This window comes from Sardina pilchardus, chromosome 20, assembly GCF_963854185.1.
Source record: "Sardina pilchardus chromosome 20, fSarPil1.1, whole genome shotgun sequence".
NCBI classification, from domain to species: Eukaryota; Metazoa; Chordata; class Actinopteri; order Clupeiformes; family Clupeidae; genus Sardina; species Sardina pilchardus.
In genome coordinates, this window is record NC_085013.1 from 6,723,089 (window position 1) to 6,736,615 (window position 13,527).

The window sequence follows — 13,527 nt, forward strand, 5'->3', positions numbered from 1 at the left end:
AATCGGTAATGATGAAGAGTGTTTCCTTCGCACATTGTGAGAGCCACTGCTATTCTTTCGCGGGTTCACACCTACCATCACTGGAGTTTAAGTACCCGGCTCATTCAGGTACTTTGCATCCTTGAGACGGAGAGGCCTGAAAAGAGACAGTGTTCAACAGCGCTGAGTGCTGTTTATATATAAACACCCTCTGAGGCACTTACTCAGGCATTGAGGGGTTTGGCGTGGAAGTGGGTGCACCTTGCTTTCCTATCTGCGCATCAACTGGATAACCTGAAGAGGCATTTTGTCATCTCTCGCTGGAGCTTCCAAAAAAACAACAAAAACATTTTTACGCAGACATGTCCGTCTCCACAAAATTCAGTTTCACCGTGAGAAGCATTTTGGATTTACCCGAGGACGAAGGAAACAGTATTCCGCAACGTTTTCAGGCGGATCCAGTCTCCGGCGCAGCCTACTCGTCATGGATGAATATGGACGGAAACCACTGCACATGTAAGTCACCATAACATTTAGAATGTTATGTCTTTAGCCTAGAGAATCAATCTTGTAAGGGTACTTTTATTGCTGTTTTAATCTTTTTTTTTTTTTACATATGCACACGTTTTGTCTATTAAAGCGTTCGGCCTGTCATCACACAATTGAATGCATTCAAGGCAACCATATAACATTTTCTGTTTACTTACAGCATCAGATGAAGGCACTGCAGATACCACCTCTGATCCACTCGATCCGACAGAGGCCTCGTCGGAGACCGAGAGCGACAAGAAGAAGAAGCGCCGCGTGCTCTTCTCCAAAGCGCAGACCTATGAGCTCGAGCGGCGTTTCCGCCACCAGCGCTACCTGTCGGCTCCCGAGCGTGAGCAGCTGGCGCACCTGCTCAGCCTCACTCCGACGCAGGTGAAGATCTGGTTTCAAAATCACCGCTACAAGATGAAGAGAGCCCGGGCAGAGGGCGCCTCGGACCTCGGTCAACCGACGGTGCTGCAGAGGATCATGGTCCCGGTCCTAATGCGAGATGGCAAACCCTACCAGACTTGCTTCATCGGCGCAGAGAGAAACGGATGTATGGTGGCCTCGGCTGCACCTGCCCCTCGCTACAGCGTCCAGGGATGCCAGTCTTCACAGCATTCCACGCCGCTCGGCCTATTTCCCAGATTTCAGCACTTTACGCACTCTATACCCACTTCACACCATTTCGTTTGGTGAAACCTCACTTCAGACACCAACAAGGAAATCTTTTTGACTCTTAAATAATACAAACACTCCACGAAATGGATCAATTTTAAGAATGAAGATTTGTCACATCCGTTTGAGGTGTGTTTGATTAAAACTATTTAAACATAGTTAAAGTTCTTCCAGAAATACGAGAAGATATTTTGCACATATTATATGTTTTACTGCCATTTTATAGTCTTGTTTTGTATATTCGAATATGATGAAAATTTGAAGGGATTCTGTCGCTCAACTGTGCGTAAATGAATGTTATTTTTATATTTTTCTATAACTACAATTTTAACGACCCGCAGATGTCTTGGAAACAGATGTTTATGTTCAGTGTTTTTGTAATATGAATAAAAGGTAGCCAATTTGCTCTAAACGTTGTTTGCAGTACCATGTATTCTATTCAATTCTATTCAATTCAGATAATAACAAACAAACTAAACAAACAAGACAAACTAACAACAAACTAACAACAAACTAAACAAACTAGACAAACTAATTGTTTGCCAAATAAATTAGTTCTAGGGTTAATCCTTCAATATGTATCAATCTGAAATATTTTTGCCATGGTTTCATTTAGGGTTGTACATATCCTAAATGTAATCACCAAGTATGAAATGGAATGAGGTCTACTACATGCAAAGATGAAGTCCTTAACTGTGAAAATGTATGTTCATATCATATTGAAGTTATTGGTTTGAAACACTTATGCATGTACAAATGTACAATGTAGGCCTATAATGCTACAGCCTTTCATGACGTACGAATATCTAAAGTTGCATTCGTGTGTGTGTGTGTGTGTGTGTGTGTGTGTGTGTGTCTGTCTGTCTGTCTGTCTGTTTGAGAGAGAGAGAGAGAGAGAGAATCCCACCAAATCGTGTACTTTATGACCTACATGGTATGTAATCAAAAGATCACCAAACATGTACATAACTTCGTAAAAAAGCATTAAACTGCAAAATTGATATTGTGCGCAGTGCAAGAAACGTAATTTGCAAATGTTTACGGGGTTGCACTCTTCATTTAAATGTCTGGGCCCGGTGTATATTCGAGCCAGACAGTGGGGAGAGCTGTATGGCATCCCCCTGACAGGACCTTCTTGTTTCTCCGACCCCTATCTTATTAATCCCGGCTCCCAGTGGCGGATCGTCCCTGTCACCTGGTCTTTTGTCCGCTCGCTTGGACCACCTTGTTTCACATATGGAGGGGACTGCCCGCATCTCTTCGCTCGCTGCATCTCCTCTTAAACACTTTTTTTGTGTCTCTTCTTGAATGGCCGCTATTGTCTGAGGCCGAAAGAGACCTACAGACAAAATCCCCAGTGTTTCAATTCTCTCCATGTTTAATCAGGGCTCGGTGACAAATTTATGAGGTTTAACAACACAATGGTGTTTTATAACGTCGTAGGTTTAAACCCTCACAAAGATCGGTTTTAAGAGGCTAGGCTACGCTTCTCTTTCGAGTTATTACGCGCAAAAAGATCTTGAGAAATATCACGGTTAAGTGCTAACAACCAACTGCCAGATATAAATAGATATTGAAAAATTAACTAAAGAAGAAGAAACTGAAGACCAACAATGACGGACCCATCTCATGCTAAGTGTGTTAGGCCATACGGACTAACGGAAGTTGTGCAAGCGTCACTTTCCACTGGCGATAATGTGACATTTGACCCATCATAGGCCAACAGCAAGAAGGTAAACACTCCTTGGGAATGGTCAAAGTTTTTTTATACTAAGCTCCTAAAATAATTATGTTTTTCCTTATGTCCTATCTATAATGCCCTGTTGGGGGCTAGGGTAATATTCCCATTATTGTCCTGACCAATGAAAACTACCAGCGAGATCTGGGTTAACATCAGAGAATTGGAATTGCACAGTAGTTGGACTGTCTGAAAGCTTTGAAGAGAAACTAACAAATATGTCTCAATTCTGCACCTCCTGAAAAAAACAAAGCTTTGGAAAGTAGAGATTAAGTTAAAGTGACTAACACATTTTAGCATAATCATTCAGTGTTATGTAAGTTTATAAAATAAATGCTTTATTGTGTGTGTGTGTGTGTGTGTGTGTGTGTGTGTGTGTGTGTGTGTGTGTGTGTGTGTGTGTGTGTGTTTACTATATAGTGTGTGTGTGTGTGTGTGTGTGTGTGTGTGTGTGTGTGTGTGTGTGTGTGTGTGTGTGTGTGTGTGTGTGTGTGTGTGTGTGTGTGCTTTACTATATTGTGTGTGGGGGGGGGGAGAGGGAGAGGGACTGAGAAAGACAGAGATAAACATGATAGAAATAGAAAGAGAGAGAGGATAGAAGAGGGAGAGGGGGCAAGAAAGACAGTGATAAACATGAATGGGAGAGGGAGAAGGCAGAGGAAGACAGAAAGATAAACAAGATGAAGAGAGAGAGGGATATATGCGAGACAGAAATAGAGCGAGATGGAGACAGACACTGAGGAGAGAGGAGGGGTGGAAACAAAGAGAAAGAAAGATATGAAAGGCACATCTGAGAGCTGCATCTAGAGAGTCGAAGACATGCAACATATGCGTGATAATGCGCGTGCCGACCTTTCCGCTAGATGGCAGGGTAGCACCGCCAAATCGTCTGTCTTCTCACTTTACTGAAGCCTACACACACGGAGCAGTTCAGTTATGCCACATGTTCAGTTGATGCATGAACTTCGGTAGCGTGAAAGCGTGAAACTGCACAAATGTATGTTATAATAAAACCGCCACAAGGCTGTAAAGATAACTTCACAAAAAAGAACAGACTATCGGTTAGTCATAAGAGGACAGCATCCGCTCAAAATGCACAGAGAATGAAGTTCAGTCGAGGACGATGGGAAATCATAGTCATATTTCTGTCGATGTCTCAAAAGTACAGGTTCCACGAGGGGTTCATAACAAAGTGGTAATTTAAGCCGTGACAGATCTTACCATAGAACAATGTTCTTTTTGAGCACGTGTACGGTTGTCGCAAAGCTCCTCATGCATTAATCTAGGGAATTAGAGAAAGCATTCTGGCTAATTAACGCTAATTGTTCATAATAGTCCTGCTCTTGATGAGAAAGGAGGTCCTGATTTAGATAATTAACAAAGCTTTTTGAGAATCTGTAATTAAGGACGGTCTATATTCTGAAGAAAACATGTTACAATTCTAATTCTCCCTAATTACACGAGTAATTACCAAGACAAGGTGCGCTCACCTGTGCTCAAAACAATCCCTGACAGAAATTATGTGTTGTTGACACGTATTAACACGCGCGGTGTGTTCGCCGTTGTTGCATTTGACGCGCTCCTGTCCGCACGAAGCTGCACGCGCTCCTGTTATGCATTATTTGACGCGCTCCTGCTTCAAGCCAATTCAAAATCATGAATCAAAATGAAATATACGATCGGGGGGTTAATGTAGCTATCCATTGTTACGGACTTAGTGGATGATGCAGTATTGACTAACTGTTATTGCATTTCTTAAGTTCAAGGTATCAGCAATGTGTGGTTAAACGTTATTTTAGGTGACAGACATGATATTAAGTTTTACACAAGTGGAGAGAAATCAGGTTCGCTTTGGATCTGATCATATCTCTGGATTTTGGTAAGAGCCAAGGCCTAAACACACTAGTGCTCTTTGGGCTGTCTGTGATTACAACATACAGTATGTTTATGTCTTTTTTTGTTAGCCTACTTTAACGAAGGTCACTGTAGCTTGCCGCTCATTGCACCTCCAAATAAGGAACATGTATAAACCAATCTGTAACTCTCTTTGCCACAGAAGTGCGTTACTAGGTCAGTAACGTCATCTCTCCACCAGAAGACGCTGTCTTTCCTCGATTTCACGCAGGGCTTTGCACCTGTTGGCGCAATTTGTGAGTGGCCACTTCGTTGTACCCTCCCGCGGATTTCCGACTCGGCTCACGCGCGTTGCGAGTGCGCAGTTTATGTCACCGTACAGTCCATTTGCTACTGCGCGTATTTGTAAGGTTGCCGTTTAAGTGGCGGCCTCAGCGGGACGGCTGTGAGTCATACCCTTAAAGCTAGTCAGCACAGCGGAGAACGAATTCACATTGTTCCTCTTAATTCTTCCCTTTAACCCATTGCTCTTAAGCGTGAGAGTGTAATAAAATTAATAGAAACGGTCCCTTGTGTTTTCCAACGCGCACTGACCCCATCACGTCAATTGTTGTTTTTTTCAAACGAGGGAAGACTATAGTAGCCTATAACAACAAAAAATATATATGTGCATTGAAATATATGCATTACCACATTGGAGTCTGACAGTGTTGTCTCCTACTTTGGGAGCAGGTGCTCCAGCTAACGCGCATGGGGACATTTTCACGGATTGCGCTATGGCATCACCAAGAACTTCTACCATGATAAATGTTTATAATCTGCCTGTCTGCCCATACAAGATTAATTTATCGACATGCCATCTAACTAAGGAATATGATATAACATAATATAATATAATATAATATAGCCTAATATAATATAATATAATATAATATAATACTACACAGAGGAACTCATCCTCCAGTTTTATGTCGACACTAACTTCGATGTGCCCCACATCACACTTCATTCCATTCCAAAATGTCTTGTGAGTATAATGAAGATTTTTTTTTTTTTTGCTAAAACCCAATAAACCATAATTGTGAGCTACAATATATCAACATAAGTAAGATCCGAAGTTTATACAAATAAATAATAAGGCTACCGGTGAATGTACTTGAACATGGAAAAATTATACATAATTATAATAATAATATAATATTACAATACAAGATAATACAATAGGCCAATTTTCATAACTACTAATATGTTGTTGTTGTTGTTGTTATCAATATTTCATTCGCATGGGTAAAAATATTGTATAGATAGATGTAGCAGCACACCGTGCCACACTGCTCTACATTTCCCCGGGAAGAAAATGCTGGAGATGCTCTAACTTCAAATCTAATTGAGGTGGAAAATCACGGGGCCCCTCGAGAGCAATGAAGCGTATTGGTGTCTCTGTTGCTGTCTACCTGCCGCGTTCCTTTGAAGGGGTATACTTGAGAGCCGTTAACTTCACCTGAGAGCTCTCCTGACTCCCTTCAGCACCGGGGCCTCCACTAGCATTTTGGGAGCTTCGGGGCTATGGCGACTGAGAGGGAATTTGGCCGATACGGCACTCTGCATCTCGTCCAATGATATCACATGAAGAGGGGTTAATGATTAACAAGACCTCTCAACGCCCGGATATGTATTTATTTATTTATCTGTCTATTTTCCTTCCCTCTTAGCAAGTGCACTTTTGCATGTCTGAGTGAGACAGGGGCATAATGCAAACAACGTTTGCAATCACCAGAAGCCTCTTGTGGCTATTAAAAGTCAGGAGTTCAGCTGGAGCTTTTTCTCAGACTCAATGGTTCTCAGAGTCTCAAGTCCGCTCATGTAGGCTACTCTCATGAAGGGGGCCCTTATAAGCATCACTCCAATTGCTAATATTGTATATTTGCTTAGCTGTCTCCCTCTCCCTGCTTATCAACACCATCAACAATATCAACAGTATGCATCTACATCAAATTGATTGTCTATGAGTAGGCTATGGTATTGTATGCACTTAAGTGTTGGTGGATTCCCCATTTTGGAGGGCGGGTGAGGGTCTTCGGGGGTACGTTTTTTTTTTTTTTTGAACACGTAATACAAATTATACTCGGTTGTCTTGATGATAGAGCTGGCTTATATTATTGTCCTAGCTGCCGATGCCCCGCCTCTAATGGTCGCCTTAAACCTGGCACACAGCTAAAACAAACGAAAGCCAGACTCCAGCTCCCACTCCAGCCAATTAACGCCAACTTCAGCCGCTCTCCAACGTGTTCATCCAGCTTCGCCGACGCAAAAACAACAGACACGGAGGACTTGGAAGCAGAGAGTTACTACTGGAGAGATTGCTTGTAGACTGCCTTCTACTTTATTTCTCTCTAGCCACAGAACAATGTCGATGAGCCCCAAGCATACGACTCCTTTTTCCGTTTCCGATATCTTGAGTCCTCTTGAGGAGAGCTACAAGAAAGTAAGTATGGAGAGTAACAATTTGGGGGCTCCTCTGGGGTCGTACCGGCAGCCGCAGGTCTCACAGGCGACTATGCAGCAGCACCACATGGGTCACAATGGAACGGTACCCGCAGCTTACCACATGACCGCTGCGGGGGTGTCCCAACTCTCGCACACGGCGATGGGGGGCTACTGTAACGGAAACCTCGGGAATATGAGCGACCTTCCGCCATACCAGGATGGCATGAGAGGCAGCACAACGGCCACCAGCTGGTATGGAGCCAACCCAGACCCACGTTTCTCCACCAGTAAGTTATTTTATTTTTTTTCACTAGCCGGTTACAGAATTATGATAATGCCTTTTCCACTTACTTTCAGAATAAATGAAAATAAACAAAATACAGTGACAGGCATGTTTTAGCAGCATAGCATGTATACTACTGATGCTAATGACAGCTTGTACTTGAGAAAAGTAAACAATGACAAGGAAAGAATTTGTCACCAAAAACTTTTAGCATTAGGTGTATCGTTTAAGGTCATGTCTGTATATGCACATGGTGTTTTGCCTGTTGAGCTGCTATCAGATTGAAAATTAAAACGGCATATCTGCCAGTTCTTAACTTGTGACCTTTGCTCGTTTCATGAAAAAACACACCCGGAAATGTAACATATTTGTTGAACGACAAGCTAATTATTATTATTATTATTATTATTATTATTTTATTATTAGGCTATTGTTATTATTGTTGTTACCACCATCATCATCATCATTAGACATTTAACTATTGACTGCTATTATCATCAGTTAAAACCGGGTTCTCTTCTTTCAGTCTCACGGTTCATGGGCTCGTCTTCGGGCATGAACATGGGCAGTATGGGAAGCCTTAGCTCGCTGGCAGACGTGGGCAAGACTATGGGCTCCCTCTCCAGTACCCCGCGGCGGAAGAGGCGCGTGTTGTTTTCCCAAGCCCAAGTCTACGAGCTGGAGCGGCGCTTTAAACAGCAGAAATATCTCTCGGCCCCCGAAAGGGAGCACCTTGCCAGCATGATCCATTTGACGCCCACGCAAGTCAAAATCTGGTTTCAAAACCACAGGTACAAGATGAAGCGACAAGCCAAGGACAAGGTGTCCCAGCAACAGATGCAGCAGGACAGCTCCTGTCAGCAACAGCAGCAGTCGCCCCGGCGGGTGGCCGTGCCAGTGTTGGTAAAAGACGGCAAACCGTGTCAAGGCAGCGGGCACACACCAACCACCACTGTGCCTACTCACCACCAGCAAGGTGGCAACATCATGATCATGTCCAATAATGCTACGGGCATGGGTCAACTCCAGAACCAACAAGTGGGAAGCGCTGGGCAATCCCCCGACCTGACACACCATTCCACCAGCCCACCGTCCCTGCAGACACAGGTGGCCAGTCTGTCGCACCTCAACTCCAACTCTGAGTACGGAGCGGCCTTGCCCTGTTCGGCCCTGCTCTACGGCAGGACGTGGTGACAACACTGGCGCACAAGTAAGAACGGACAGTGTGCACCACTGCGAACTTGTTTTGAGTTTTAAAACAGTGTCAAAGAGTGACAGACTTGTGTGTGCGTTTGTATTACACACCTCGCGTTGGTACCCCTTAATGTCCACTCTGCTGGAGAGAGTTGGATACGGAGGCAGAGGAGGATAGCTCACGGAGGAAAAAAACTGATTTGTGTATTTTAAGGATACACGCCTCCCAATTCTACACAGAAGACGGAATTATTTATGTAGATCTAACAGACATTATTCAAGAGATTCATACACTAAAATACTTTCTTTGTGCGCCTGCTTGGATAAAAAGTGAAACATCAAGACAATAAACAGGACCTGTGTGGCTCTGCTTTCTCATAAACTTTAATGTAAGACGTAGCTTGTATATTTCTGTAAAAGGTTTGGATTGGACTCATAGTTTTTAGCAATCTCTATATGGTTCAAATTTTTATCGTTATTGACGGTTCTTTGTTTTTGAGTTTTATCGTTATTTGTACGTTTAATTTGCTTGTAACTTATATAGATATTTGACCTACACGCAGTCACACAATCATATTAATAAATTATATAAAACACATTATTACTGTTTGTAAAAATTACTGTTAGACATGGGCATACCATGCCTCTTGTGTTCTCTCGGAACAATTGTATAGGGGCGCTAATATTGAAAACTCATGGACATACGATAGCCTGCCGACATTTATAGCCTATTGGACATTTTGAGAAAATGCCCATCTGTAAAATGAACCATTAGATGTTTTGAAATGATACAGGCTTTTGACTTATACTAGTCGTTTGACAATATAAAATAATAACTAATTGATCAACAGATGTAGCAGGTGTTTGAAATGAAACCCAGTAGGCCTAGCCGATGTGAATGGTTATGATTGCAGCATTGTCTTGCACTAATCTAATGTTTTAGACTGTAATGCACTGACAGTCTGTTATGCTCGGAATTATTCTTAGTGAGGTTTGTGACAGAGGTCTCGCTGAAAAGGAAATCGCCTTTGCCCAAATATAATCTCATACATGGGTGGCTGGTGAGAAAACTCTACCCTGGCTTGGTTTCAAAAAGGTGAACTCTTAGCTTGACCTTTGAGGCACAGGCCTTCCTTTCAACATGCGTGTGTGTGTGTGTGTGTGTGTGTGTGTGTGTGTGTGTGTGTGTGTGTGTGCCTACTGAGTCAGTGAAGGTGAGGTCCCCGCACCTTTCGAGTTCTGACACATCAAACAGACGCACCTAAAATGCCGCTTATCAATCAAAGTACTGACCAAACAACGACTCTCCTGAAAACTCAGTCAGACAATATGGCCGAGCTTATCAAAGGCACTTTTATCAATATTGTGTTTGTGAAGGCAGGGACAAAGTAAAATGCCCTCCGTGTTGACGCACTGATAAAGTCAACGTAAGGAATGTGCGCATTTAGCTTGGTTCTTGAAGATCTGGGCCTACATGTCACCGATCTGACCTCACAATATATTAAGTTCAAATTTCAGATTGCTTACCCAAAAAAGCCTAAGCTTACAAATACATAAAGCCTACCTTCAGGCTTAAAATTATGACCGAGGAAGAAATGCTCAGAGAGGGTAGGCTAGTTCCGCGTCGATGCGATGACCCGGTGTACAAACACTAGTGTGGCAGTCTTGATTTGTGTAAGTTAAATCCTATTTAATATGTTGATTTCAACATGATTACAAACCGTTCAACTCATTACTACCATTGAATCATATCGGCTTCCGCTTGTTTTCCTTTTTAATCGGTAGCTGATTATGTCATTTTAGGCTATATTGTATTACACTAAATGCATTGTATAGGACTTCTTATGGTCTATATTTACGCACCTGTTCCATGAGTTTGTGTGATTTTGTCTATTGTTTTGTTTTGCTCGCCTTGGTTCATAAGTTATAGTCCTGTCATGCCAGTCCAGCAACGACTCATTCTCTTTCCAGTCTCGCTTATGCTGTGTAGCCCACGTTTAGCTCATGCTCAAATTAGCTTTTTTTTTTAATCTAATCTGGACTTATTATTATCATTATAATATAATAAACTCTATGATAAATTCGGCAGTGGGTCCCGACTAATTGAATAGCCATCCTACATTGAAATATCTTGCTGCCATTCTTAAAATCTTTATCTTTATTTGTGTGAGCACGTTATGAAAATATTGAAGTAGGCTATAACATTCAAACTTTGCAAAACCACAACCAAATTGCAAGCTTATTTTGACAAGGATAGCATATCAGTACATGACCCATTTAGCAAACAGAACATGTAAGCGGATTTAAACCATCTTTTAGGCTACTATCTTAATGCTGCAATTAACCGGGCTCTAGGAAAGCTCAGCCAGCAGCCGCGACCTTGCTCCGATGCACGGGCAGAGCCGTGTGCCATGTAATGAGGTGTTGATTATAATGGAGCTCTTCTTTTCAGTTAAGAGTCGTTCAATCAACTGTGCATTTCGTCCATTATTTCCTCTAAAATGATATCGCCGATGCCCCTGCGAGCGTCACTTGTCCAGTGCTAAGGTGTTCCAATTATTTGTCCTGTTGTGCAGACCTGAACATCCTTACAACACTTGTTCTAATGCGCATAGCTCGCCACAATTTGGATAATTGTAATGTTGTAGCCATCTCGCATTTTATCCTGGAGGAAGTAGGCTATCTATCTAGATAAATGGCAACCACAAACATATGCAGACCTGATGAAAAAAGAGGAAAACAGTAAACTTGAAAGTGTTAAGTTTCGCATTTATGAAAGTGCTTTGAATAATCACGTCGTTCAATGTTCCCGTTCACTATTCACAGAGCTGTTCTAGTCGCTTCATCTATGATGTAATGGACACATATATCTTTAAGTGACTATGAATGTAACAATTTTGTCTCTCAAGCACCTTCAAAGAACATAATTATCAGACATCTAGCCAGCATGGTGGAATGTGAAGTTTCTTTAAAAGCCCAATAGAAGGAAAGCTACTTCAAGGGCTGGGGACTACAAGGGTAGTTCAGATTGGGAATTTAGTAAAGTGCTGTAAATACAGAAAAAAAAAACGTATTTTCGCTTTACAAGCCAATAATTATGAAACCTCATTGCACATAATTTCTCTAGACACCTTACTGAGAGACTGAGAGAAAAAAACCTTTGCCTTTAACCTCGAGGTCGACTACTTTGAGGAGCAGTGGCTCCGCCAAAAGAGATTGAGATTCTATTAGGTTCTGCAGGGGAACCGTTTTGTTGTACGTCGCTCTGAAAGAGTGTAGATCGCATTTACATGTCTTAGGCGCGCTGTGTGGTCTTTGTCTAGGGCTTGTAGCTGTTCAGAATGACTTGTTGGAAGCGTGTGTGCTCTCATCCAGTTCTTTTAACTAACACATTGTGTTACTCCGACGAGTACTCCCTGCTTAATACGGGCAGGTCTCACTGAACTCCAAGCAATTAGACGCTAATCTCAAGGTAATCATATTTGAGTTAGGGGTTTGTGCGACTTGCTGTGGTTGTTTACTTCGATTTAGAATTGCCTCATATAGCTAACAAAATAGGCATCATAGCAGTTGTCTGCATGGAGGGGATTTTAGTTATCCATGCAGGACCACCTCGGAGTGGCCACAGTTAGCTTGAATACACGTATTTCATTCATTCATTGTCGTCATGCCAATGGAATACCTTACAAAATTACCAGATTTCAATATAATTTATGCACGTATATGTTTTACAATTTATAGGCCTAATCCATGATATCATGGGTATATCATCTGAAGAATATTGGCAAAAATTGCAGTCTAAAGACATGGGATGGTTCAATCATTAAAAACTAACCGATAATTATGTAGCTTCACTAAAATGTTTATAATTTAACGTCTTATTGCCTACCTTTCTGAAGACGACCACATCAACCCGGCACAGGTGTGTGTGTGTGTGTGTGTGTGTGTGTGTGTGTGTGTGTGTGTGTGTGTGTGTGTGTGTGTGTGTGTGTGTGTGTAGGAGGCTATACCCACATATTTGACATCATGCCTGACCTTTCTCGGTTGACGTGGAGGGCAAACGCATTGTCAACGTGAAAAATCATAGTTCTGATTGCTGTTAGGCCAATACTCTAATCGAAAGCCCGGTCTTCATATAGGGTACAGTAAGAGAGACCACATCTGTTGGGCATAATATCGAGGGAGCCTCATTACCTCTACTTTCTCATCTCGTAGAAAACTACAGGGGAGAAATATAACCGATTTAAGTGATGGATCTTAGACAGATACATTATCTTAAACAGATATATTAGAGTTTTTAGACCATTGTTGTGGTATTGTTGTATAATGCGTTTGGCAATAATGACGCGAAGAGTCATCAGCACCATGATTATTTCTAACGTGATCTCGAGATAACAAAACCGAACCTTACTTCCCACTTGACAACTTGATAGATTTTTATGGTGCTGTTACTTTTCACGACCTTGTGGCGACAAAATCCGAGATCGATTGCGCAAAGATGTAAGGGGCAAACATGCTGCTGTCCAAGGTGCTGAAGCAACGTTAGACTCAAAAGATCCACAATACTACTAAAAAAGCGTCTTTTGTCTACGACACATTTAGGATTATATCAGCCATCCATGCTGATGATGGAATATATCAATACATCAAAGAATACACCAAATGAAGGCCCCTGTACTCCGCAGGTTGAGTTGGATTTTGAATTGCCGCCAAGTAATTGTCAATTCGCGTAAATACATTTCAGAATGCAGTATTGTTTCCATTGTGGCCGGTCATAACGGAT

The 13,527-nt window shown here is 42.1% G+C and overlaps 2 protein-coding genes across 2 annotated transcripts; both read left to right on the plus strand.

The window, feature by feature from the left end:
• Window positions 1-341: 341 nt before the first annotated feature.
• nkx2.9 (NK2 transcription factor related, locus 9 (Drosophila)) lies at window positions 342-1,513 on the plus strand. The gene is made up of 2 exons (XM_062523605.1): window positions 342-495; window positions 689-1,513. Exons 1-2 carry the CDS (start codon window positions 342-344, stop codon window positions 1,207-1,209), a joined length of 675 nt encoding a protein of 224 aa, XP_062379589.1. The 3' UTR covers window positions 1,210-1,513.
• A 5,674-nt stretch (window positions 1,514-7,187) lies between these two features.
• On the plus strand, window positions 7,188-9,071 carry nkx2.1 (NK2 homeobox 1). Its single transcript, XM_062523277.1, has 2 exons — window positions 7,188-7,554; window positions 8,077-9,071. The coding sequence occupies exons 1-2, from the start codon at window positions 7,188-7,190 to the stop codon at window positions 8,742-8,744; spliced, it is 1,035 nt and encodes a 344-aa protein (XP_062379261.1). The 3' UTR covers window positions 8,745-9,071.
• Window positions 9,072-13,527: the final 4,456 nt, after the last annotated feature.

Bases quoted from the DNA above. Each gene is read 5' to 3' on its own strand.
- nkx2.9 (XM_062523605.1), top strand. From the start codon at position 342: ATGTCCGTCTCCACAAAATTCAGTTTCACCGTGAGAAGCATTTTGGAT. The intron at 496-688 runs GTAAGTCACCAT...GTTTACTTACAG, and splicing joins GGACGGAAACCACTGCACAT to CATCAGATGAAGGCACTGCA.
- nkx2.1 (XM_062523277.1), top strand. From the start codon at position 7,188: ATGTCGATGAGCCCCAAGCATACGACTCCTTTTTCCGTTTCCGATATC. The intron at 7,555-8,076 runs GTAAGTTATTTT...CTCTTCTTTCAG, and splicing joins AGACCCACGTTTCTCCACCA to TCTCACGGTTCATGGGCTCG.